General features: G+C 29.6%; 3 protein-coding genes and 3 long non-coding RNA genes across 6 annotated transcripts in view; 4 read left to right on the top strand and 2 right to left on the bottom strand.

Moving 5' to 3' along the window:
* The window catches only part of LOC135802730 (lachesin-like), a 33,204-nt gene extending 14,321 nt beyond the window's left edge, over positions 1–18,883 (bottom strand). The window contains exons 1-2 of the mRNA XM_065316356.1: positions 18,341–18,883; positions 7,667–7,813 (exon numbers count right to left, since the gene is read on the bottom strand). Coding sequence (XP_065172428.1) covers positions 7,667–7,813; positions 18,341–18,416 — 223 coding nt within the window. The 5' untranslated portion in view covers positions 18,417–18,883. The remainder of the gene's footprint in view (positions 1–7,666; positions 7,814–18,340) is intronic.
* Positions 1,922–2,492, top strand: LOC135802737 (uncharacterized). Its single transcript, XR_010550612.1, has 2 exons — positions 1,922–2,065; positions 2,137–2,492. It is a non-coding gene; the product is annotated as an uncharacterized lncRNA (long non-coding RNA).
* LOC135800671 (uncharacterized) lies at positions 8,599–9,579 on the top strand. Its single transcript, XR_010550210.1, has 2 exons — positions 8,599–8,873; positions 9,332–9,579. It is a non-coding gene; the product is annotated as an uncharacterized lncRNA (long non-coding RNA).
* On the top strand, positions 14,325–16,941 carry LOC135800091 (uncharacterized). Its single transcript, XR_010550099.1, has 4 exons — positions 14,325–14,440; positions 14,504–14,702; positions 14,763–15,123; positions 15,879–16,941. It is a non-coding gene; the product is annotated as an uncharacterized lncRNA (long non-coding RNA).
* A 971-nt stretch (positions 18,884–19,854) lies between the features above and the next one.
* Positions 19,855–24,032, top strand: Pgm1 (phosphoglucose mutase 1). Its single transcript, XM_065313159.1, has 7 exons — positions 19,855–20,117; positions 20,196–20,451; positions 20,547–20,982; positions 22,318–22,666; positions 22,728–22,979; positions 23,048–23,231; positions 23,533–24,032. The coding sequence occupies exons 2-7, from the start codon at positions 20,209–20,211 to the stop codon at positions 23,749–23,751; spliced, it is 1,683 nt and encodes a 560-aa protein (XP_065169231.1). The 5' UTR covers positions 19,855–20,117; positions 20,196–20,208; the 3' UTR covers positions 23,752–24,032.
* A 509-nt stretch (positions 24,033–24,541) lies between these two features.
* Positions 24,542–26,403, bottom strand: LOC135800004 (uncharacterized). Its single transcript, XM_065313160.1, has 4 exons — positions 26,263–26,403; positions 25,942–26,182; positions 25,356–25,495; positions 24,542–25,284 (listed from the first exon to the last, which is right to left on the bottom strand). Exons 1-4 carry the CDS (start codon positions 26,339–26,341, stop codon positions 24,983–24,985), a joined length of 762 nt encoding a protein of 253 aa, XP_065169232.1. The 5' UTR covers positions 26,342–26,403; the 3' UTR covers positions 24,542–24,982.
* Between the last annotated feature and the right edge of the window lie 313 nt (positions 26,404–26,716).

Genomic DNA, 26,716 nt, shown 5'->3' with positions numbered 1-26,716 from the left:
GTTAAATAAGTCATGAGTGAAAATTTATAGTTTTAGAAAAATAAACGCAATATTTGAAAGCCAATAACTTTTAAACTATTAAACATAAACAACTTTTTCTTTCAGCATTTTATAAACAATTTTACTATTAACATCCTCTTCAAAATTCACTATCCCTACATCAATACTTCTCATGTTACACTCAAAAAACTCCCAAAAAACAAACAAAAACATAAATCCTCCCTTTTTTAACCTACAAATATTCTAAAATCCTCCACCATAACCTGAAATTACCCCCTGCACAAACATAACCTTTCCCGAAATATCCTAAATGCAAAGGTGCTAGAAACTGCCGATGCTGGAGGTGGCAGCAGCGGCGGCAGTCGAACGTGTCGGTTTTTATTGCCCACAATTAAAGCTGCTGCTCTCTGCCGCCGCTGCTGCTCGTGCATAATGCTCATACTCATACCTACACTCATATACCAGCGGCGGTCGACTGTGGCGGCGGCGGAGGCGGAGGCGGCAAATGGCGCGCGCGCGTCGTTAAATTTCATTTTCGTTATTGCTTTCGTGCACAACCGTGCAAAACCATAACCGAACTATACGAGTTTGATACTCTAACAGTCTAACATAATATAGAAGAATAAATTTTCATCGTGTGCATACAGAGTGTTTGGATTAACATGAAATTTTATTTAAAATTAAAACATTTTGGGTGGGTTTTTGTTTTTGTTAATGATTGGGGGCTGATAAAATGCTCGAATGATTATTCAGCGAAAAAGTATTGAAATACAAGGCGGAATGATGAGTAATGACAGGTGTCCGATGAAAAAAGCGACAATTAAAAGCAGAAGACTAATGACACGCTGCGAAATGATTGATGGAGATTTTATTTTTGTTTTGTTTTGCAAAGGGTTGTATTTGGTATTCCATGAATATTTGCGATAGAATGCAATGGAAATTTTATTTTACGTTCTATTAACTTAAAATATAAATAACTCGTAAAGTTTTGAGGTTAGATGTTTGTTGTTTTATGTATGTTGTAGGTAGTTTTATTGTTTATACGGGTGATAAATTTTGTAGGTGTGATATTATTTGTTTTTGTGTTATTTATAAAAAAGTAAAGTAAAGTTTTTTTTTTGAGTGATTTTTAGTGATATTTTAAAGAACAATAACAATTAAAGTTTTAAAGTTATAATAATTTTGTTTAATGAATATTGTAGATAATTTTATTGTTTACTAGCTGCGAAAATTTGGTTATTGTTACTTTAATAGTTTTTGTGTTATTAATAAATAAGTAAAGTAAAGGAAATTATCTTTTAACTAAAATATAAAAAATAAAATCAAATTTTAAAATGCAATAATAACTAAACTATTATACCTAGAATATTACTCTTAATTGAAAATTATAAACAATTTAATCGTTAATCTCTGTACTAAATTTGTGGCCAATACTACTATAGGTTTAATTGTTATTAATAAATAAATTAAAAAATAAAACAAATTACTGTTTAACTAAAATATAAAAAATAAAATTCAACTTTAAAGTGCAATAACAATTAACCTACTACACTTGCAATATTACTTTTTTTACAAATTGTAAAAAATTTATTTGTTAATCACGGTACCAAATTTAGAATTAATACCTTTACTGGTTTTGTTGTTATAACAAAATTAATGAAATAAGTCACTTTTACTTCTAAATAACCCCAATTTTTTTTTGTTAGAATATTGCAGTTTGTGGTATTTTATCACTACCAATTTACGTAAAACATTTAATAATATTAATGATATGTATTGTTGTTTTACTTTTTAAACAAATAATTATTCTAATGGCATATATTTTAAAACTTGCAAATTTATTCCACAAACAATAACTGAATATCCGATTAAATAGTGATTACGACTTAACCTTGCATTTGCTTTCAGTTTAATTTGTCTATGCTCATAATATACATAAATATCATGACGTCATATACATAACATTAGTTTAGGGTATAAAAACCCTACACTGATCTACATTAACTCTATTCTACTCGTCCTTTTGCTGTAAAGTCAAAAGTAAAACACTTACAACACAATAATGGTAAATATTTATAAATTCTAAAATAAATATTTTGTTTTTGTTTTTAATTCTTTTAATTTTTATTGTTTAAGGCAAAATTCCTGATTCTTTTCGCAACTTTAGCCCTAGCAGCGACTGTGGTCCTTGCAGAACAAGAAAACACCGAGGGAGATTTAGTTTGGACGCCAGGAAAAATCGTAGTCAACTTTATTCAGAACGTCTTCTGGGGCATCCGTGCTATTGTATTCCTTATTCCAGTTGGCATCTTCCAGCTTCTCATGGGTGATATGGGCATTCTTACATATTTAGTGTACTTTTTGGATCGTGGTATTGCCGGTGTCTACCGTTTCATCGCTTCTTTCTTTGGATAAATCATGAATAACTGTTCTAATATTGACTTTTGATTAATTTACTGATAAATAAATAAACAGCAACTATTAATTGACAATCTATACTTAATTATTATTAATTTATAATAGGTGAAATTGGATTAATTAAAATTCTTTTGGAAAAATTAGAAATGAAAAATGAAAAAATTGATGTTGGTATATCGCCATTTTGTTTATAACTCAAAAAGTATTATTTGCATAATAATAATATTCACCATAGGTATAAACAATTAAATTATCTTCAAATTACTAAAAAGTAGAACATTCTAACCTAAAAACTTTTAAAGTTATTGTCAATTAAAGTGAAAATTTCAAATTTATAATTTGTAAAAGTCAAAAATTTCAAACATTCTCACGTATTTTTCATTATAACTCAAAAACTATCAACATTATTTTAAAAATATTTACCACACATATAAACAATTAAATTATCTATACACTAATGAAAACCAGAATAACTTATCTATAAAACTTTAAAAATTATTAACAATCAAAACTTAATCATAAATTTTATAATTCAAAAAAACATTTCTTACCATTTTCCTAATTACTCTAAAACTGTTAGCACCACAACATAAATATTAACCACACATATAAACAATAAAATTATCTATAATTTCCTTTCAACCCCAACATCCTAACCTTACCCATTCAAAAGTTATAAACAATCAAACTTCACCTTCAATTACAAAACCTCTTTTTCTCTTTACTCATATTGATGTTTCTCGTACTCGTATTCCACCATCTACCTCAAAGTTTTCCACGTTAGCATTACCCGCAATAATCCAGATGCGTAGATGAAAGTTGTCGTTAATGAGACCGTGGTAAACAAGAGCGCGTGGCCGTGAAGCGAAAGAAACGAAGCGTGTCAAACAACTCGAAGGGCTCCGCGCCTACCCGCAGAGCGTCCCAGTGGTGCCCACCCCACGTTGTGGTTATCGGCACGCCGATCTCTATTATCGCACTGCCTTGCTTCCACCGTGAACCCAAGCACAATGGCATATATCGCATAGCACGAATCTTTACCAGAGCATAGCATATACGAGTATATGTGGTGGAAGGAGGAGGCAGGGATGAGTACTTCATTCATATTCTGTACTTTATGGACGCAACAATGAGGTGGAGGCTTGGATCTAGGCCTGGACGTTTTTCATTTTACGCTGGGTGCTTTTAGTTATCTGTTTTGATCATGTTTGGCATGAGTGTGATGAAGACATTGGAATGGCAACATAGTAGAGGAGAGGATAGGATAGTTTTTGTTTAAAGTTGTTATTTTGTTTAAGGATAACTTTTAGAGTATTTAGGTTAGGTTGGTGTTGTTTGCAGATAATGGTAGATCATTTTATAGTTTATCTATTAGGAAAATATTAAATTTTAATTCATAATAGAAAGATTTAAAAGTACTATAATTTAATGAGGTAATAGGTCAAAAAACGCGACTAAAAGTGCTAAAAAGTGACATTTTTCAATTTTTGTCCATTTTATTCAAACTCGAATATCTCGGAAACTAAAAGAGATAATTAAGATCTGATCGCAGCGTCTTAATCTACGGATTATTCTTTATAAGATAGGATAGTTAAAATGGAAATCTGAGAGATAAAATTTTACAACTTAAGAAAAAATTGCCAAGGGGGGGTGCTTGATACTTTTTTTCGACGATTTTTGATAATTAATATCCCTTAAACTAAAAGCGATAGCAACCAACGAATCGCTGATTATGAAAGACTGGAAAATTCTCTGTCAGATAAAAATATAAAATAAATATATTTGCCTCAGCAAAAGGTCAAAAAACACCACTAAAAGTGCTAAAAAGTGACATTTTGCAATTTTTGATGATTTTCTTCAATCGCGAATATCTCGTAAACTAAAAGAGATAATTAAGATCTTATCGCAGCGTCTTAATCTACGGACTATTTTCTATAAGATAGAATAGCTAAAACGGAAATCTGAGAGATAAAATTTTACATCTTAAGAAAAAATTGCCAAGGGGGGGTGCTTGATACTTTTTTTGGTCAATTTTTGAAAATTTATATCTCTTTAACTATAATCGATAGCAAGCAACGAATTACTGATTATGATAGATTGGGAAATTCTCTATCAGATAAAAATATAAAATAATTATATTTCCAATAGTAAAAGGTCGAAAAACGCGCCTAAAAGTGCTAAAAAGTGACATTTTTCAATTTTTGCCCATTTTTTTCAAACGCGAATATCTCGGAAACTAAAAGAGATAATTAAGATCTGATCGCAGCATCTTAATCTACGGACTATTTTCTATAAGATAGGATAGTTAAAACGGAAATCTGAGAGATAAAATTTTACAACTTAAGAAAAAATTGCCAAGGGGGGGTGCTTGATACTTTTTTTCGACGATTTTTGATAATAAATATCTCTTAAACTAAAAGCGATAGCTACCAACGAATTGCTGATTATAAAAGATTGGAAAATTCTCTATCAGATAAAAATATAAAATAATTATACTTCCAACAGTAAAAGGTCGAAAAACGCGACTAAAAGTGCTAAAAAGTGACATTTTTCAATTTTTGACGATTTTTTTCAAATGCGAATATCTCGTAAACTAAAAGAAATAAATAGCTACAAATCGCAGACACTATTCTGCGGACTATTATCTATAAGATAGACTAGATAAAACGGAAATCTGAGAGATGAAATTTTCATTCTTAAGAAAAAATTGCCAAGGGGGGGTGCTTGATACTTTTTTTCGACGATTTTTGATAATAAATATCTCTTAAACTAAAAGCGATAGCTACCAACGAATTGCTGATTATGAAAGATTGGAAAATTCTCTATCAGATTAAAATATAAAATAATGATACTTCCAACAGTAAAAGGTCGAAAAACGCGACTAAAAGTGCTAAAAAGTGACATTTTTCAATTTTTGACCATTTTTTTCAATCGCGAATATCTCGTAAACTAAAAGAGATAATTAGGATCTGATCGCAACATCGTAATCTACGGACTATTTTCTATATGATAGGATAGTTAAAATAGAAATCTAAAAGATAAAATACTTATTTATTAATTAATATATTTTTATAAAAATCAATCAAACAATAGACAATAATATTATTAATAATAAGCTTCAAACAAAAACAACTTATCTTATTTATTATAATACTTATCGCTATATAAACTTTGATCTAATTATCCCCTTAACCCAACATCCCAACATCCAGCAACAAAAACCAACCTCCTAAAACTACTCCCTGAATCATCAAAAAACTTTCCGTTTGCTCTCCGTTTTCGGTTTCGGTTTCGACCCACCGTTATCTCACTTTTTCCCCCTGCGCACCCCTCCGACACAACCCCATCAGAGCATCGCATCGCATCGTATTGTAAAGTTCAGATTTGAGTTGGCGCGACTCGAGTTTGCTTTAAAGCTCTGCTTCGTTCATCCCTCTGGCGCACACTGGAACCAGCGGGGAGGGATGAGATGATAGTGGGATGAGGCCGCCGCAGAGAGCGGTCATGCCCGCTTTTAATTTGCATGCAAATTCGCCTCACACCCCCGCAGGCGCGCGGTGAAGACGAGCGCCACGGCCGTTGCCGCTGCCGCCGAGCACACGTTCGCATAAACGCCCCTCGTATATACGCCACGCATCCGGATATTTACCTCCCTCGAGAGATGCGGGAAAACCCAATTTTAAGCTAAGGATTAATCATTTAAAACCACAAAATAATAAAAATGTTAAAATATTGATATTTATATTGTTATTCATATTCAAAGCAGTTTTATTGCTAAACGGAATTAGATATTTTATTGGAGCAGACTGTGTGTTGTAGAGAATTTTATTGACTATAATTTATGTTGAAATCGTTATTGTGTTTATTATATTTCAAGAGTTATAATAAAAAAAGTAAAATATAATTTAGAAAAATTAAAAAAATAGTTAAAAATATTTTTCATGTTTAAAAAACAATAACTTAGTAAATAATTAAGTTAGAAACAAAGTTTAAAGTGTGTCTAATAGATAATTTATTTATCTATAATTTGTATTTTTGATAATTGAAATATCTTTTTTATTTTTTGTGTAATTGTTAATTTTGTGACAAAAAATATTTATTAAAAGTGTAAAACTACTTTAAAACAAAACTTTTTTATAAAAGTCAATTTCAATTGCTTGTAACTTTTAAACTAATAATAATTTTGAAATATTTTAAAAACCAATTTATAGACAATTCTATATTCTCCAATTATTGTTAATTTCATGTTTGTATCTTATAAATAAACAAAATTATTACCAAAATAGCAAAAACAAAATTTTGAAAAAAATTTAATGTTTAACAATTAATATCTTTATAATAACCACAAATATCAACTCTCTAGTAATAAATAATAACAGTTTAATAAACTATAAGCTCCAGTTTAAATAAACAATTTATCTTTGATGGTTTTTGCAAAATCTTGATTTTTCCATCATAAATCACTTTTTTCACACAACAAAAACCCAAACACACCCTTATTCTTAACCCCTTGCCAGGGTTAATACGTTAGGTGTTTGCTAAGAGGGTAGATACTCATCTCTATTATTACCCCTGCATAATGCAACGTATTGCAATGCATCTAAGCCGCTCAAACATGCCTTAAAGATGTTATCAACTCGCCTGTCATTAAAACCTCAGCGCACGCCCTAACATACAGAGTGTTTAATGATCCACATAAAATAATAATAATAATTAATAAAGAAATATTGCCTATTGAGTGAAATAAATAGGGATGACTAATGAAAAAGTTTTATTTTAGATTAAAATGAAAATGAAGACGACAAAAGCGATAAAAGCGATAAAAACAAAACTTTCACAAAACGCAGGGATGGAAAAGTTAAGGGTAGCAAGGACAAATAATCAAGAATAAAAGAGAAAAAAAAAACAAAGGAACGATTGAAGATTTTCCGATGATTCGGACGTGGCTAATGTAGCGTTAAGAATCGCAATTCGCGATGAACTTTGCAACCCACCCCTAAGTTTATTTTTCAGGCGCGAGGGGGAAAAATAAATTTTTGACGGAATAAGCTTTTCGTTAAGTTTCCAAACACAAGAACAAAAAAGAAAGAGAATATGGACGTAGTATAGATAATTTATATTTTATTTTTACGATTTATATTGAACTGTCAAAAGTGTCAAAAGTGTCAGAAGTGTCATAAATGTCAAAAATGTCAATAATGTTAAAAAATTAAAAGAAAAGATAAAAATTAAAGTGTAAGTGACTCACCAAGATTTTGGACTTCGCAAGGCAGTGTAACACTGTCACCAGCCACAGCGCGGAAAGTATTGCCTCTGGAGATGAATCTCGGTGCGGAGACTCCGCCCCCGCCTGTCACTCCGCTGTCGATGATGGCGCCACCTCCGTAAACTGTGCCTGAAAGAAAAAATAAATAAAAGTTAATGACTGAATATTTACTGTATTAATATAGTTTCATTTCATTATATATCAGTTTCATTTTATTATATAATTCTTATTAATAATAATTGTTTTCAATAAAAAATTAAAAAAGTGATTTATTATGATTATTATGATTAAAATCTACATTACGCAAAAACTATCAAAGATAAATTGTTTATTTAAATTGGAGCTTATAGTTTGTTAAATTATAAATGTTTTCCGCTTAAAGAATTAATATTTGTAATAGTTATTTATAAAGATATTAATTGTTAAACATTACAAATTATTTTAATTTATGTTTTTGTCATTTTTGTAATAACTTTGTTTGTTTAAGCTTAAGATACAAACGTGAAAATAATAATTGCTAAAGTATATAAAATTGCCTATAAATTTGTTTTTAAAATATTTGAATATTATTATTAGTTTAAAAGTTACAAGCAATTGAACTAACTATAATTTTGACTGAGAATTACTTCTAAATTACTAAAGATAAATTATTTTGGTTTTTAACAATTTATAAACAATTTATTTCTTTGTATTCATATAAAAAATAATTTAATTTTAAATATTTTTATCAAACTTATCGGCAGAAACAAAAACAATTTCATTTTAATCAATATAAAATTCTACTTTGTTATTAATGTCAAATACTGGAACACTCATTATATCAACATATTCTAATTTTATCATATCTCTTTTATCTTATCTTATATTTCTTATCAATGATGATATCATAATTAATTTCATTTGTTTTTGGTCATACCAGTTTAGTTATAACAGTTGAAACAATGATTTTGCTTAAAAATTTATTTTTTGTGCTTTTAATTAGCATAAACATTGTGTCTATTTTCTGTTCGGTAGAACCATGTGTTAAGCAAGATGACGAAATAACAAAATGGCCGTTGGCTACTTGTGAGGATGATTCCAGAGGCTCACACTTTGATTTATTCATGAAAAAAATTGAGGAACAACTATTTCCAGTGAATACTATAACAAATGAAGTAGTAGTGGCAGGTGACGACATTTGGGCAAACAGGTATGACACACTACTCATACATTATTATTTTTGTTATTAAAAATTGACATTTATTAAAAAAAAAAATTTTGATTTTTGAAATTTTAAAGTTTTTAAAGTTAAATAAATTACCTTTATAAACAATAAATATAAACAAATTATATACCATATAAATTTTACACTAATTTACTATCATATAAATTTTGTATAATATAAATTGACAAATTATTATAACTGTAATTATGATTTGAAGATAAAGTTACATTTTATCACATCAAAAAATAATGTTTAATTTTACCATCAAAAATCTAATATAAATAATAACAATATCAAAAATTTAATCTGAATTCAAATCTGATTCCAAATTTATTTATCTATCTTCTAATGAAGAAATATTAATAATATCTCTATTATCCTAGCCCACACACAACTTTTTCTTAAATATTTTGTAATTTTTAAGTTTTTTTCTCTCTTTTTAGTAAAATTTTATATGCAAAATATCGTGATTGCATCCAACAGTGTCAAATGTACGCACAAACTGAAGATCTCTTCAGAAATGGTATGAAACGCATCCGTCAATTAATGACAGCTGACATTGAGACATGGACGCGTGGGAGTATGTCTAAACAGTTGTTTGCTTGTGATAGTATCGAAGAATGCAGGAAAATTGAGTAATTAACTTAGGAATTACGTTAATTGTACCAGTATTAATAAAATTTAATCGCTATACACGTACTTATTTAATTTACCAAATGGTTAAGTGTTTTAGTGACGTATTTATTGCTTTCATTTAAGATTAAACACATTGTATATTGTATATTTAGAAATTTCAGTTTTTTGTCAGTTTAAGTTTAATTTCAAATTAAGAGTAAAGTAATTACGATATTTTAATGAAATAAAAAGGATATAATAGAAAATTAAATTGTCTATTTTGTGGATTTTGTTTTGTTGATAAATATTTATTGTTTAAAAAGTTACAAGAGCTTAAAAATCAAAGAAATATTTTTAATTTTTAAGATTTGTGCAAAAAAAGTTTAGGAATTAATTATGACTGAACTAATATTGATAAATTATTTGTTTAAACATACATCAGAAGACAATTTAATGTTATTCCGACAAATATTTTTTAAATTTGTTTACAATAAATAGTTTATAAATAATTTAAGTTTAAAATTAACATATCGTATTTTCTCAATCTTTTTATAAATTTTAATTTACTCAACTTTAAACCTAAATTATTTATAAACTAATAGAGATAAAAACATAAACTAAATGTTAAATTAACCACAATTAATCCTATTTTCATCACAATATATTTAATATTCAATATCATTACTAAAACATTAATTATTTTCATTTTACCAAAGAATTTCATTATTTCCCTATCAAAAATCCAATTTTAAATTTTAATATAAATTTTACAACAATTAATAAAATTCCATCACACAAACCAAATAAAATCAAACATAGAATTTCATTGTGAATGTTTTCCATTTTGATTTTTCCCCGATGGCAAATATTTACGGAATTATTCATCGTTTTGTGCATGCATGCGCTTTTTACGACCCGAACCAGCATCAAAATTGAACACTCTGAACACTGCACCACTCGCATTAAACTCCTGCCAAACCAAAAACCACAACCGAAACTACAAAATACAATATCCAGCTTGTATATTATACCCTCCTGGCTGTGACCTGTTATGCATGCAGACAACATGCAATCGTTAACAATTTAATACCGTTTTTATGCGTTTTCCGCAATGTTTTATTGATAGCTGAGTTTCGTTTTATTTCATTAGAGTGTTTCTGGAAGTTTGGCATTCCTAACCTCACTTTACATATCTTGCCAAGGGGGAAGAAATGGGGAGTTGTAGAAGGGTACATTTTGTTGGAATTTCGATAATTTGGCAATGGAAATGCACATTTTGAATGTTGGCACGCGTTGTATGCGAAATTTGAGGGGAAAATGGAGTAATGGCGACCGGAAGCTCAAAACACGTCATCACATGAATGCAAATGTAATGTTATTACCTAATTATTATTGATATATGGTTAATTATTGCTTAATTTAACCAGAAATAAACTTTTTTAGCTTAAAAAGCTTAAAAATACATAAAAATAGAAAATAAAAAAATTATTAATTTAAAATGCAATTTAAACGTATTTATAATAATTGTATAGTAATTATTTATATACCAAATTAATTCTGCGTTAATTGGCTATCATTTCCAGTTTGATTTATTAATATTTACCAATTAATTTGTTTGTAATACCGATTTAAATAATAAAACAACATTTTAACATCCAAAAAGCAATGTTGTACTTTAATCAACAAAAAGTAATATAAATAATAACAATATCAAAAATTAATTTTAACAAAAATTATTAACAATTTAATTATCTATACAATAAACTATTTGGTTTTCAATTTAGTTTGTTTTTGTTGTTAAGAAATTGATTTTTATTGCAAAAACGCAAAAAATTTTATTTTTAAAACTTTAAAGTTTTAAAGTTAAATAAATGGACTTTGTAAACAATAAATATAAACAAATTATATACCAAATAAATTCTACACTATTCTACTACCCTATAAATTTTGTTTAACCCAAATTGATTAATTACTTTAGCCATAATAATGATTTAAAAATAAAATATCATTTTTCACATTAAAAAATATTGTTTAATTTTGACAACAAAAAACTAATATAAATAATAACAATATCAAAAAATTATTTAAACAAATCTTCTTCCAAATTTAATTATCTATCTTTTGCTAAAAAAATATTAACAATATCTTAATTATCCTAACCTACACACAACATTTTCCAATCAAATTCATTATTCCTCCTATTTTCCGGTTTCTCTTAATATTTGTTTGTATTCCCTTGTAAAATGACACAAACCGGTACGGAAACAATCTATAAAACAATATGCCATTACGCTTCGGACATAATGCGCGCATTAAGCTTGCTTATTAAGTGCTTGACTGCCCTCTTGGCCGTCAGTCTGTCACATGTCGTGTTTCACGCGTCATTAGCCCATGAAGGGTGCGCCCATGCAGTCTACAAGTGTAAAAACGTTGAAATGTTCGATGGAACAGTTCGTAAACACGCGATGTCAACATTTACACACATTGCAACACATTCACGCGCGTTTACACGCAATTACAACGCGGGCGGAGCGCAATTGCTTAGAATTTAGACGTTGGGCGATTAAACTTGATAATCAACGGTTGTAAAACGTTATAATCACACCCGGACACATGTTTATATTGTAGATGAAAGTATAGAGGTATAATTATCGTGTTGTAAACTCGTTAAAAAATTAAATTCAGATTTTTAACTGCGTTTAATTGAGTTTAGAGAGAAAATTAGGTTTTATTTGTTTTTGGGGGTGTTTTATGCTTGTAAAGAATTAAAAACACATGGTATGTTGAATATTAAGATATAGGCTTGTAGACAATTAAATTATCTATAACTTTTGTTTAAATATTTTTTGTGTAAACACGTTTTTTCTATAAGTTTTTGTTGGTTAAAGTTGTAATTAATTTTTTTTGATTTTTTCATTATTTTTGTGTGTTTAATTTGTTTATTTTGCGTTATATCAACAAATAATTAAAGAAAAACATAAAGTAAAAAAAGGAATCGATACTCTATTAAATCATCTTTAATTTGATATTAATTTTATTTAAATTGATTAATAATTACAGAAGTTATTGCTACTTTTGTAACAGTTTATAAAAATTATGATTTTTTTGGAATAAAAACATTAAAATCACAATTGAAACAAAACTATATAAGCTACAAACAAAATTAAAAAACCAACTTATAGATAATTAAATTATCTATAACTTTTGTTTAAACAATTTTTCCATAAACAATTTTTTTATACCATTTTTTGTTAGTTAAAATTAAAGACGAAATTTTTAAACAAAATTCATGTTTTTCATTAAACATTTACTTATTATCAACAAACCACAAAAGATAAACAAATAATTTTAACCATATCAATAAACAATAAACCAATCTTTCATTTACTGTTTAATTCATCAAATTCTGATAATTATTACCAAAGTTATAAACAATTTTCTCGAAATTAAATCAAATCTCCACAATTTTGTTAATTTTCTTTATACACCCTGTTACTTGATAATACCTTAATCCGCAGCTTATGCTAGCGGTAATATTAAACGCAAACACGCCATAATCCCATATTTCACGGCCCGCCGCCAAGATTTATTACTCTCATTACGCGAAACAAAAGCGCAAACGAACTGCGACTAGATAAACAAAAACATAGGTAGACAACACAAAGATGTACCTACAAAAGCATCCAAACACACCATTCCCGAACAACTAAAGAACAAAATAAACAAAAGGCGCAAATAATAAACAAACAATAGAAAAGTAAACGTAACATTTGTTTGTTTTATTTGTTCGTACTCTGCACGTCATGCATCAATTTATTCCATCAATTGATGACAAGAAAAACGGTCGGGACGTAAGGGTTGAGGGTTGGGGTTAATCGTGCGCGTGGAAACTTAAACGTGGGCGTCACGCAAACTGCTAATTTGCTATTTCCGGTTGTGTTTTACTCCAGTTTGATGTGTTTTTTGTTATTTTCTCAAAAGGGTGATTTCAACCCTTAAAAAACTCAACACGCGGTTATTTAATATTAGAAAATTTGTGCATTAGGTGTATAATGGTACCAAATGGTACTGTTCATGGGGAAATATAGTTAGAATTCTGTTTGGGGGGGAAATTAATCAAAGAAAACTGTCAAAATGTAATTTTAAGAAAAAAGTTTGTTTTTCTTAGAAAAAGTATAATAACTCATAAAGTATTAAAGATAGAATAATGAAATTTTGTGCTAATATAAAGAATTAAATTATTTATAGAATTGTTTTTATTTGGTGTTGATATATTGTTTATATAAAAAGTTACAGTGTTTTGAAGGTTGCAACAATTTTCATATTCTTAAAATTGCAAGAGTTTAGAAAAACTTGAATAACTATTTATTGCTACTATAAAAGTTTATGAATTTATGCACCGTAATAGTGCGTTAAATTGTCTACAAATTACCGTTTAGAAATTTACTGTAGCTATTATCAATAAATAGTTATTAATGTTTAAAGTTTCTAAAAATCTAAAAAGTTATTTCCTATAAAAATCTGTACACTTAGTTGCCTACCATACACAAAATATAAAAGAATCGCATACTAAACGCTGAACAAACAGTTTCAAATCGTAGCACCGCCGGACTAATTACATTGTTTGCCGCTCGTCGCTTCCTGTTTTCCGGCCCCGCGTGACTCCCTTTACCCCACTAGCCCTCACAACCCTTGTTGATTCCGGTCCGTTCGCATTCGGTTCGATTGTAATGGGTTTTATCCGATTACGCAGCGCTCGAACGTTAAACTGGTTGCCTAGGTATTCACACAAACTCTACAAGGTTACAACCTCGAACTTCGTGCAACAAACAGTCACCTATTCTGTTTGTCACAGGACAAAGCATTCTGTGCATCGTGTGCGTTTACGTCAAACAATGTTTGGTCAAGTTGAATTGTCCTTGGAGACATCGAATCATGTGAGTACAATGGGTTTATGTCTTGTTTACGTAGATTTTCATATATTATCTCGTCTTTATCAGATGACAAGTTAATAGGTTGGAATATCAGCGAATTGCTTCCAGACTGACTTAATAGACATCTGGATAAACAGAACATGGGAAAAGAATCAAGATCTTATCGCCGAAGGCATTAAATTAATGAAGTTGACTAATTCAAGAGTCTGATTCTGATTCTGATTGAGATAGGCAACCCAATACACAGGAAAATAACAAGTTGGAAGTAAGTTAAGATGAAATGCAATGAAATGCAATAAAAAGTGTTTGTATTTTGGTGTTTCAGTGTAAGTGGACGTGGAATGTGCAGGATTCAGCATTCAGGACGATGCCGAGATAGGAGACACGAAGCACGATAGCACAAAGCCGCAATTGTGCAATTTGTACAATGGCGGAATTGCATTTCTCACTCTCGCGCATTCTATGCCATTTGGGAAGTATATAGCTGGCTGTGTTTTGCTGGTGGAGTTGGATTTGGAATCGGTTCCGAATGGCTGATCAGATCTTCCGCTTGGTTAGGCAAACATGGCAAACATTCTCCGGGCGATTCAGACGACCACAAACAAAACACAAGAGATGACATCGGAATAAAAGTTGGGGAGTATTATATTTGATACGCAACCAAATGTACAAGTAAGAAGATTATGGTGAGTATTTTATGTCTTTTTTTAATAAAATTTGTTATAACTTTTAAACTTATTATTAGATTGGGATAAAATTTTATGAAGTTATTAAGAGATAAATTGTTTATGTAATGGTAAAAAATGGTTTAATTATTGTAATTAGTTTTTGAGTTATCAGGGTTTGAAGTTATATAAATGATTTTTTTGAGAATTTTTGAAACCTAAAGTTCAAGTGTTGATAATGATGAACATAAGTAAGGTAGAATAATTATTTATACATCAAATGAAAGATAATTTAATATGCTATTTGATGTGTGAATTTGGTTGATTTTGGATAAATATTTAAAAAGTTATATTAAATTAACTTGCGTAATGCATAATTTTTGACAAACTTTTTTTTATAAAATTTAGTTATCAATAACTTTTGTTTAAAAACAGACAGAGCTATCAACTGAAAATCAAATTAAAGATAATTTAACTGGCTACAAATACAAATATATTTGATTCAAAAATATTTAGTAGTTATATATTTATAACAATTTTTCTACAACAACAACAAAAGTATCCAACTTTTTGTTACTTCAACTTCAACACCCTGTAACTTTTTATTGATAAGACCTACAAATCCCAATCAAACACAATTAGATAGATAATTTAACTCTTAATATATACACAAAGTTTCATTTTCATCCCTTAATCCATTCAAAATTTATTTCATATTTTCTAAAACATTTCAATTTTTTTCCCTAACTTCTTCTTTTACTTGTTTATTATGCAAGAACAAGCAATAAAAAGTAAGAATATGCATCCCACTTGCGACCCTAGCCTGTCTACCCAGTGAAGGGCACTCTAGGGACGTCTAAGGGTGTCAGCAAGGCGACGCAACAAGTTGCTACAAGCTGCAAGCTCGTGTGAGCGCTGAGGTGAGCTTGCAAACTTAAAAGTTGGAAACTTACGCGCCGACGTTGTTGATCCTCGGGGATGTTTTGCTTCCGCTCGGAGGCGGCACGCGAGACAAATTCGAGTGTACGCGAGGGGATGGCAAAACATACATCAGCGTGTATATTGGGTTGACAACGTGACAACTATACTAAATCACGGCGACGGAAAAGAAACTTGAGAATGTTGTTGTGTTTGTTTTTAGTGTGATAACTTTTTATTGGGAAGGGGTGGGAGAGTCACTAAGGTGTCGTTTAGGAGGTAATTTTATTGTTTATAAGTGTGGAAAATTTCGTTATTATAGGATTTATCGTTTTTGAGATATTTGATATTTTATAAAATATTTCGAAAAGTTTGTTGAATTTGGTGTTGGGATTTTGTTTTGCAATAACTTTTGTACCAAAAAGATATAAAGGTTAATTTGGTTTCATTTTATAGAGAATTTATTTGTTTATTACGGGACTTAATTGCAAATTATTTAAAAATGCCGTTTTTTAATTATTTGCGATTTTCTAAAACATTACACTTGATTGTCATTTCAGTTTACTGACTTTTCTATGTTCAAGTTTAATGTGCAATAACTATTGTTGAAAAATAGCTAGAACTTTCAACAAAACATCTTTTCACAGATAATTTAAATGTCAATAAGTGTTCCAAAATTTGTTTATTTCTATAAAACAGTTTCTGAATTAATTAAGGTTTTGTAAAATATTGCATATTTTTTAATTTTATTTTTAATTCAAACTTTAAACAGCGATAATTTTCTTATCAAAAAACATATAAAACTGAAATTAGTATCATTTTAAAGACAATTTAAGCCTCTATAAAATAGTTTTTATTTCATTTTTTTACCATTATTAGTTTAGACGTTATTCAACTTTTTATAAACAAATGCACAATCAGTATATACCCTAAGTAATATATGCAACCAACTTCTCACTAAACAACCTCTAATACCTCTATTAACCTTACATAACCCATTATTACTCAATATTTACTAAATTAAGTGAAAGTTATTGCCTAAAAACATCAATAATACCAATACCCGCATCATTTATAAACAAATCAATACGAATTATCGAAGTGCGCAAGTTTGCTTCGTTTGTTCAACGAGAAATGTCAAAATATGCTGGAATAATGCACGATTGGCCTACTTAGAGCTATTAAAGAGTATTAAAGCTGTCGGAAGGATCGCCGGAAGACGAGACGTCTGTATCTGAGCGCACAATTTCGCCGCCGCTTCCGTTGCCGCCGCCACAGCCGCCGCTGCGGCCGCCGCTGCGGCCGCCGCGAGTAGTACCGCCGGCACCGAGCCACTCTCATCGTATTTAACGACTAGGAAATTAAATTTACTACATAGGATAACAATTGAAGTGTCAGTCAATTTTCAGAGACAAGGTTAATTTTATAATTTAGAAAATTTTAATTTAAATTATTTTAATTTTAAATAACTAATAAAGTATTGGTTATAACGTATTAGTATTTTAGGAGTTGATAGATATTTAAATTGTCTTTAAATTAAAAGTACGTATGAGTTTGTGTCATCCCTCAGTATTGATTTATTTGCTTTTAAAGTTATATTTTGAAATTAAAACAAGTTTAGAGAAAATAGTTATTAACGGTATCTATTATTATTATATAAATATGAAATAATTATTGGTAAAACTTTGATAAATTATCTATAAATCGGTTTTTGTTACAAGTAGATATCTTTAACGATTAAAAAGTTATTAACAATTAAATTATCATTTGTATTTTTTCTTTATTTTTAAAAAAACTTGTTTCAGTAAAAATAAAATTACACCTAAATTAATAATTTGTTTATAAATAGTTTAACACCAATATATAGACAAATAAATTGTCTATCTGATAAGCTTAAGATCAATAAAATCCAATAAATAATTTAAAAGTTATAATGATTTTAACAATGCATATTAAACTCTCAGAAAAATTTGATTAGATTCAAAAAATTGAAAATAAACAATGAATTAGTTATTAAAATAACACTAAATATACTTGGATCGGTAGTTAAATATATTGCCTTTAAAATGCTAAAAATTTCGTAAAATTATCTCTATCCAAACTAAAGTTATAAACAATTTAATTTGACCTTTGATTTCTTATATTTTTTGTTCTTTCAAAAAACATGTTTTATTAAAAATTTAATAACAGCTAAACTATGAATTCAACGCAAACAAAATTACTCATGTGCATAAATAATTAAATTATCTTTATTTTGATTTTAATTTTGATCATATAAACATTTACGAATAATAGATATGAGCAATCAAAGTTCACTTACCGCCGTTCAGAATTCCAACACTTTTGCCCGGCAAAACCGCCAGAAAGCACGTGATAACCACACAAATAATCCACATTTTCACTATTTTAATATTAATATTCTTCGTTAATGTATTAATAAACTAATATGTGTTCATAAAGTTTATTTGTATCAAGTTTTAGTCAAAGTTTTCTTCATTTTTGTTGAGAATTTGAGGAAAAACATACAAAATTTACGTATTTCGTTGCTTTTTGCAAGAAAAACTTATTATAAACAACTGTCACTTATGTATTATTACTTTTAAAGTTATTTGCAAGAGTTTATAAAAGTTTTTACTGGTGAAAACAAAGTTTATTCAATTTTTAGTGATTTTTGAAAATTGATTCGAATTTTCTTAGAATAAATGTGTTTTTTAATAATTCTTGGATAATTTGAAACAATTGTCACTATTATTCAAATTGTTGATATTTTTATTTGTTATTTAGATTGTTTTCCCGCTTTTTGGCGCTTCCCGACGCTTAGATCTTTTGCGGTGCGCGTCGCGCTTCCGACTGCGACTGACAATTCGAGCCAGCGTGCTCACAACCCGCGCCTGGCCGCAAAGCCAAACGGGGATGCGTCCAACCCACCCCTTTACTCCCCATTCGAGTCATTTCATGCATCGCGACGCTCACAAAACGGACAAATCACACATAAACACGTTAAAATTCAATTTGCGCTTGTTTCGAGCCTCGAAAAGCAAAAATCAATCACAAATCACCGAAATTACTTTAATAAACTATCAAATATCATTTGCAATTATTAATTATACATCTATTATGTATAAATGTTTATCATTTATATTGTTATTACTAATTTAAACGGTTTAAAACTTAGTTTTGATTTATTTTGTTTAAATTGGTGTGTTTTGTGTGTTTTTGGTTGCATATCATAAATTTAAACAAATTATTTGTCAAACGTCAGATAAATGTCAATTTTATACAAATTTTTACAAAAATTTAGTTTTGCAAGAACCTCTGCTACAAAATGTAATTTATTATGGCTACAACACACAAAAAACAACGCTGAAAGTGGTAATAATGATGATAAAACCTTTAAATGCGAATTTCCTTTGGATTTTCCAACAACGTAAGTTAAATTTAATCAATAAACAATAAAAAAATATATTGTACATTTAAATTACACATAAATAACTCAATTTTATGTTTAATTTAATTCAATAACAAGTCATATATTAACAAATTAAAGTTTTAAAAGATACGAAAACAAAATTGAAATTCCTGTATAAAAAGTTGCCTACAGTAAAGTATCAAAAGTAAAAAATATATTATTTTTAAAATAACAAAAACAAGTTAATAACTAAACATATAAAACTCTTCTATAATTAATTTTTTTTTAATTAAATATAAAATATCAAAATTTAAATAAATTTGCGTTTAAATTTAATAAAATTAACTTTGGAATATACTTGGTTGCCTATAGTAAACCGAATAAAATTTCAAGTGCATTTAGTACGTGTCCTTTTGTCATTGAGAAACTTTTATCTTTTAGTTTGTAACGTTTCTCATAAACCAAAATCGTTCGCCGCGTTCGAAATCACTTTGATGTCGCGATAAACGCAACCTTACAGTCTGCGCAATTAAACCAGCCGAAACCAACACACATTCGCTCTTAACTACGCAACAGACATAAAAATACGTTGACTTTATATTCACTTTATCACTCCTCCAACATTCAACAAGCAAAAACGCATTTCAAAATCAGTCGCGCAGCGTGAGTCGCCAAAACTACACACTAGGTAAATATATAGATAACATATTTCTACATACATTAGATAACACCAGTCTAACATCATTTCTTCTGTGATTTATTGCAGAAAAAGCAAGAAAATGACCTTGACAAGTGTAAAAGTGCCTACAACTGCCTTCGCAGACCAAAAACCAGGCACTTCTGGTCTTAGAAAGAAGGTGAAAGTGTTTATGCAGAAGCATTACACCGAGAACTTCATTCAGAGCATTCTGAATGTGCTTGGGGAGGCTTTACAAGGCTCTACGCTGATTGTAGGAGGAGATGGTCGATACTTTTCGAAACAAGCCATAAATATGATTATACGTATCACAGCAGCCAATGGAGTAAGTTAACATCAACCAACACATAATACTCATCTACCCATTGCACATTTTAATAAAAATATTATAAATTTATTGATTTTTTGTGTTTTATTAAGGTAAGAAAGTTAATTATTGGCAAACGCGGCATTTTATCAACACCAGCTGTGTCTAATCTCATCAGGAAGTATAAAGTCCTTGGCGGGATTGTACTGACTGCGTCGCATAACCCCGGCGGTATTAATAATGATTTTGGTATTAAATATAATACGGAAAATGGCGGCCCAGCGCCGGATGCCTTTACGAATGCTATTTTTGAGCAGACTAAGACTCTGGCTGAGTATAAGACATGCGTGGATTTAGATTGTGACTTTCAAGAGATTGGAGAGCAGAGTTTCAAGGTTGATAATCGAGAGTTTACTGTGGATGTGATTGACGCAGCGGAGGATTATGTGGTTTTAATGAAGGAGATTTTCGATTTTGATAAGTTGCGGGCGTTGATTAAAGGACAGGATGGGAAGGGATTCAATGTGTTGATTGATTCGATGAATGGAGGTGAGTTTTATTTATTTTTTTGTGGATTTTAATGTGTTTTTGTGTTTTTTGTTGGTTTTTTATTAATAACTCGAAAACTATTTAAGTTAGGATAATTATTTTTTTAGATTTTGTTTTGGTGTCAAATTCTTTATTGAATACTTAAAAGATTTTAGTGATAGGTTTATTAGTTTAAAAGTTATAAGCAATCAAAGTTTTTTGTGTTGAAATTTACTAAACTGAAGTTTGTTTGTTTATAACTTTGTTTATAAAACAGTTCAAAACAATTAATTTGATATATTCAATACAGAATTTAATTAGGAATTTATCTGTGAAAGAATTAATAGTTTAACTTTAACGGTTTAATTGTTATTAATAAATAACTGATAGAAAACGTGTTTCTGTCGTGTTTTGCATAGGCAAAGTCATATATGTGAGGGAAAGCGGTCTGAACTATTCTTAATTATGCATTTTTTCATTTATTTGTTAATAACTTGAAAACTATAAACGTTAGAGGTATTTTCCTTTTACTATTTGATTTAGTGTTAAATTCTCCATTTAACTACGAAAACATTTTTGCGATAACGTTATTACTTCAAAAGTTATAAACATTTAAAGTTGAGTTTGTTTAAATTATCAAACATTGCAGTTATTGGTCTGTAACTTTTTACAGAATATTGTTAATTACAATTTCTTTGGTTGATTTAATCCAGAATTTAATTGGCAACCGATTAGTGAACAAATTTTTAATTTATCTTGTTTTGTTTAAAAGTTATTAACAAATAATTAGAAAAAAACACATTTTCGAGCAGTTTAGACCGTTTGTAGGTATAAGTGATGGAAAGCGGTCTAAAAATTTATCGCTGCGTGTTTTTGTGAAGTTTTTTGTTTATAACTCGTAAACTAAAAAAGATAGAATATTCATTCTTTAATAATTTTATTTTAGATTAAATTCTCTATAAAACTACGAAAATATTAATTACTTAACTTTATTGCATAAAAAGTTATAAGCTCGCAAAGTTGATTTTGTTATAATTTTCAAACATCTTACTTTTTACGCTATAACTTTTTGTAGAATATAGTTACAAACAAAATTTAAATATCAGTTAACGTAGAATTTAATTCCGAATCATAATCACTCAAAATTATTCTAATAACGTTATTAGTTCTTGAGTTATTAATTAAAAACTTCACAGAAACATTAATTCGCTCTTTATACCCCGTTATACTTCACTTATATTACTCTCATGGTAACGCACTATATGCAACACACCATACACCAACATTATTCCACAATATACAGCACGTCACAAGAAACTTATTATTTTATTAATTATTTTTACTTTTTTGTTGTAGTAACTGGCCCATACGTGCAAAAAATCTTCCTCGACGAATTGAAAGCCGACCAAAACGCAGTAACCCGCATTATCCCCCTCGACAATTTCGGTGAAATCCACCCGGATCCCAACCTCACTTACGCTAAGGAACTCGTCGACAAAGTGAAAGCAGACACCAAATACGACTTGGGCGCTGCTTTCGACGGCGACGGTGATCGTAACATGATCATTGGCTCGCAAGCATTCTTCGTAACACCCAGTGATTCATTAGCTGTCATTGCCAATAACCTCCAATGCATTCCGTACTTCCGTAAACATGGCGTGCATGGATTTGCAAGGAGCATGCCAACAGGAGCTGCAGTAGACAGGTAAAAATATAACCTCAAATAATTCAACCTTAAATTATAAATATTATGTGTTTATTAATAGAGTTGCAGCAAAATTAAAGAAGGAAATGTTTGTCGTACCCACCGGATGGAAATACTTTGGTAATTTAATGGACGCTGGCAGGTTATCACTCTGTGGTGAAGAAAGTTTCGGTACCGGTTCGGATCATATACGTGAAAAGGATGGCGTATGGGCGGTGTTAGCTTGGTTGTCTATCATCGAACATAAAAAGATGGGCGTTAAGCAGATTTTGGAGGAACACTGGAAGGAATATGGACGTAATTACTTCACAAGGTATTAAAACTTTGTAAACATAACCTTAAAATATGTTAATGTATTTATAAACTTGTTATTTTCATTAGGTATGACTACGAAGAGGTTGAAAGTGAAGCAGCTAACAAAATGATGACGCATTTGAACAATATCATCGCCAGTGGTGAACTTATTGGGAAAACTTTTGATATTCAAGGGAAATCTTTCAAGGTGAAGCTTACGGATGACTTTTCTTATGTTGATCCTATTGATAAGAGTGTTACAAGGAATCAGGTGAGTGTAATATATTTATTTTGTAATTGTTACACAATTTTATGTGATTTGGGTTGCCTACGTTTACAGAAATTGCATTTTCACTAAAATTGATTTATTTCTATGACAAACATTGAAATTACGGTTAATACTTAACAAAATCGGTAGATAATTAAATTATCTTTAATTTGATATATTTTTTATCACTTTTTCTCGTTTAGTTTAGCTGTAATCAATGAAAAACCTAAAATACTTTTTATTTTTACGATTTTTGTTGTTTTTATGTATTTTTAATACGTTTTTCTTATTTTTTCTTCCTCAGGGTCTTCGTATTATGTTTGAGGATGGTTCCCGTCTAGTTTTCCGCCTTTCCGGAACCGGAAGTAGTGGTGCCACAATTCGCCTCTATGCTGATTCCTACGAACAAACAAACGTCACGGCTGACGCCCAAGAAATGCTCAAACCGTTGGTCCAAGTGGCTCTGGACGTCTCCAAACTTAAAGAATTCACTGGCCGCCAAGAACCAACTGTCATCACATAAAATGTACTCGTTACCATGGTAACTATGGTAAAAATTAATGCAATAAGCAGCAAGTGCATTTATATTTGTTACTTTTCTAAATGTTAGTACTCTTTATATTGATATTTACGTATTTACTTAAAAAAAAGCAAAAGAAACGAAGATATAACCTTAAAATCGACGAATTTGAGGTATAGTTGTTAATTGTTAGTGAAATTTAAACATTTTATACTTGTTTTCGGTGAAGTTTACTATTTTTTGAAGTTTTTAGTCAAATTATTAATAAAATATTAAATTTAGAAGAGATTATATAATTTAAATTGATGTTTATATTATTGTAACACTCGGTTTAGTTTTTATAAGTTTGTTTCTTGTTTGTTTGGTGTATGTTGGGTTGCAAACCAATTTGCCAAGTTACAAGTTACATCGCCGGAGGTTACTAACATTAATTTGCAGTTTTAACACTTAAAAACACATAAATGAAGGTAATAACAATTAAATATCATTAAATAATTGCGGAAACTTTAATTTGTGATATAATTTATCGCCGAGTACGGTCTGATTGACTTTTAATCATATAAACAAAAAACATTAGGCATACCATATCGAACATAACCTCTTAAAATTGTACGCGTTGAAATTTTGTTTCTTTGTTTTTGGACGTTGTTCATTTGGTGTATGGTGGGTTGCGTACCATTCAATTACAAGTTTTAGCAAGTCACACGTCATCGTTTGTTACTAACGTAATAAATTGCAGTTTAAACACTTAAAAACACATGAATCAAGGTAATAACAATTAAAAATCTTTAAATAATTGCGTGAACTTTAATTTGCGATATAATTTTCCGTTGAATCTGTTCTGATTGACTTTTAATCATCTAAACAAAAATCACCACATTCATCAAATCGAACATAACCTCTTAAATTTATACGCGCTGAAATTTTGTTCTTTGTTTTTGGACATTGTTCATTTGGTGTATGATGGGTTGCATACCATTCCGATACAAGTTTTACTAGTCACATCGTCATCGTTTGTTACTAACATTAATTTGCAGTTTTAACACTTAAAAACACATAAATAAAGGTAATAACAATTAAATATCATTAAATAATTGCGGAAACTTTACTTTGTGATATAATTTAACACTGAGTTCGGTCTGATTGACTTTTAATCAACTAAACAAAATACCTCGTTTAACACAACGTACATAACCTCTAAAAACGTGCGCGTTGAATATTTTCCCAATATGTTTCACTCTAAGAAAAGTTCCTTCCATGGAATTTTACTGAAAACTGAATTGGCGATTTGCCAGTAAATCGCACCGTAGCTCTTTTGGTAATCATGTCGCAACGCTTCGAACACTTCGTGGTTATTATCGTTCATTACTTGCAGCACTTGCGCGCTGAGTTCTTCGTTTCCGTCGATTAGGTTATCGAAAGTGAAGATTATCTTATCCGGCGAGTAATCTTCGACCCAATTGGTTATGTTCATGTATTCATTGCCATTTTTCTCGTAGAATGCACAAGTTACATTGTGCCATGCTATCATATTAACTGAAATATGGCAAAAAATTAATAAAATATTTATTAATTACATAACAAAAAAAGAAAAGAAAAAGTGTTACCTGAAGTTAGGTTTGCGTTGCCATGTCCGTTTATTTGAAACAATAACATTTTGCCTTCGAAGCGGTATTTTGCTGTCATTGTCATTATGTCCGTGTAGGTTTTGAAATGCACATGGCAATCATCTTTTGTAAAAGATGAACTTGAACAGAAAAAAAAGGTTATATGTTACAAGTTTAAATATTTAGATAAAATAACCTGAAAAATTAACTCTTTTAAATATTTAATACATAAAAATGTTAAATTTTGGTGTATTGCTCTTGAAGCTTGGTATTTTAGGTTATTTGCGATAGAAAATGGCGTCTGGAATTAACTACAGTGCGGCAATAACATTCTTTGTCATAAACAGGCTTTAAATTATTCTTAAGTTGTCCATTTTGGGCGTTAAAGTATATAATACTACGAGAATTAATAATTACTAATCCGTTCATCTCTGTCGCTTTTAATTTCCGAGATATTCACATTTGAAAAATCGGTAAAAGTGAGAAAAATGCTTTAAATGGCTAGATTCCCGTTCTGTTTTCTGTCCAAATGAACAATTTCATAGAAAAACATATTTTAATGGTTATAACCTAACCTAAAACTTACTCGATTTCCAAATAAGTTGACTTAACAGGCCCCGTTATAACACAATCCGTGTAATGTTGAGATAAATCCACAGAACCCCCATTTCCATTGATAGATATACTCGGCACCTTCATCGGTTCCAAAACAGGTATCCCCAGTTCTTTCAAGCCACCACTCACTGCGCGAATTGAATTTTCCACCGCGGGTGAAAAACACTTTTGAAAATCTGGCGAGGAACGATGACACAGAATAAATTCATTAGCTAAAAAATAATAATTAAAATGACAATAAAATTAACAATAAAAAAATACAGAATAAATAAATAATTAAATAATAACGCACGTATTTTTGCACTTTGTGAAAATTTAATAAAAACTGCAATAAAACTTATGAAGATTAATTTCCACGAGGAAGGAAACATATTGAAAACATTAATAATCAAATGTTCAATGTTATGTCCTATTTATACTCGGTGTTTTCATAAATGCAAATGGCGGAAAACAATTTTAAGTGCAAATGCAAGTCATTTATTTAAATTTTAATTATTGTTAAAACGTTTATTATGTTTACATAATATTTCGTGTTGATGCAAATTGTTACATTAATTATCACTTTAAGATTTAATAATTTCCTAGTATTTTTCTGTTTAAATAAGTAAATAATTCTGTAGTTATTATTTTTCAAGGTTTGGTCAGAAGTGTTGAATATTTAATAACTATATGCAACTATTATAGCATAAAAATCATTACAGACTGCTTTTTTACCTTAAGTAGATGTGTTAGTTGCGGAATTGAAA

Source organism: Atheta coriaria, unplaced genomic scaffold (genome assembly GCF_025399875.1).
Source record: "Atheta coriaria isolate IRGN ID8LTWV9N9 unplaced genomic scaffold, Caltech_Dcor_3.1 hic_scaffold_2_pilon, whole genome shotgun sequence".
NCBI lineage: Eukaryota > Metazoa > Arthropoda > Insecta > Coleoptera > Staphylinidae > Dalotia > Dalotia coriaria.
The sequence above is the reverse complement of the archived record's forward strand: the minus strand, read 5'-3'. Positions and strand labels throughout refer to the sequence as shown.

Excerpts from the sequence above, each read along its gene's own strand:
- Pgm1 (XM_065313159.1), top strand. The coding sequence starts at position 20,209 with ATGACCTTGACAAGTGTAAAAGTGCCTACAACTGCCTTCGCAGACCAA. Across the intron at positions 20,452-20,546 it reads GTATCACAGCAGCCAATGGA|GTAAGAAAGTTAATTATTGG; the intron begins GTAAGTTAACAT and ends TGTTTTATTAAG. Across the intron at positions 23,232-23,532 it reads AGAGTGTTACAAGGAATCAG|GGTCTTCGTATTATGTTTGA; the intron begins GTGAGTGTAATA and ends TTTCTTCCTCAG.
- LOC135800004 (XM_065313160.1), bottom strand. The coding sequence starts at position 26,341 with ATGTTTCCTTCCTCGTGGAAATTAATCTTCATAAGTTTTATTGCAGTT. Across the intron at positions 26,183-26,262 it reads TTCACAAAGTGCAAAAATAC|CTAATGAATTTATTCTGTGT; the intron begins GTGCGTTATTAT and ends ATTATTTTTTAG. Across the intron at positions 25,285-25,355 it reads CAACGCAAACCTAACTTCAG|TTAATATGATAGCATGGCAC; the intron begins GTAACACTTTTT and ends GCCATATTTCAG.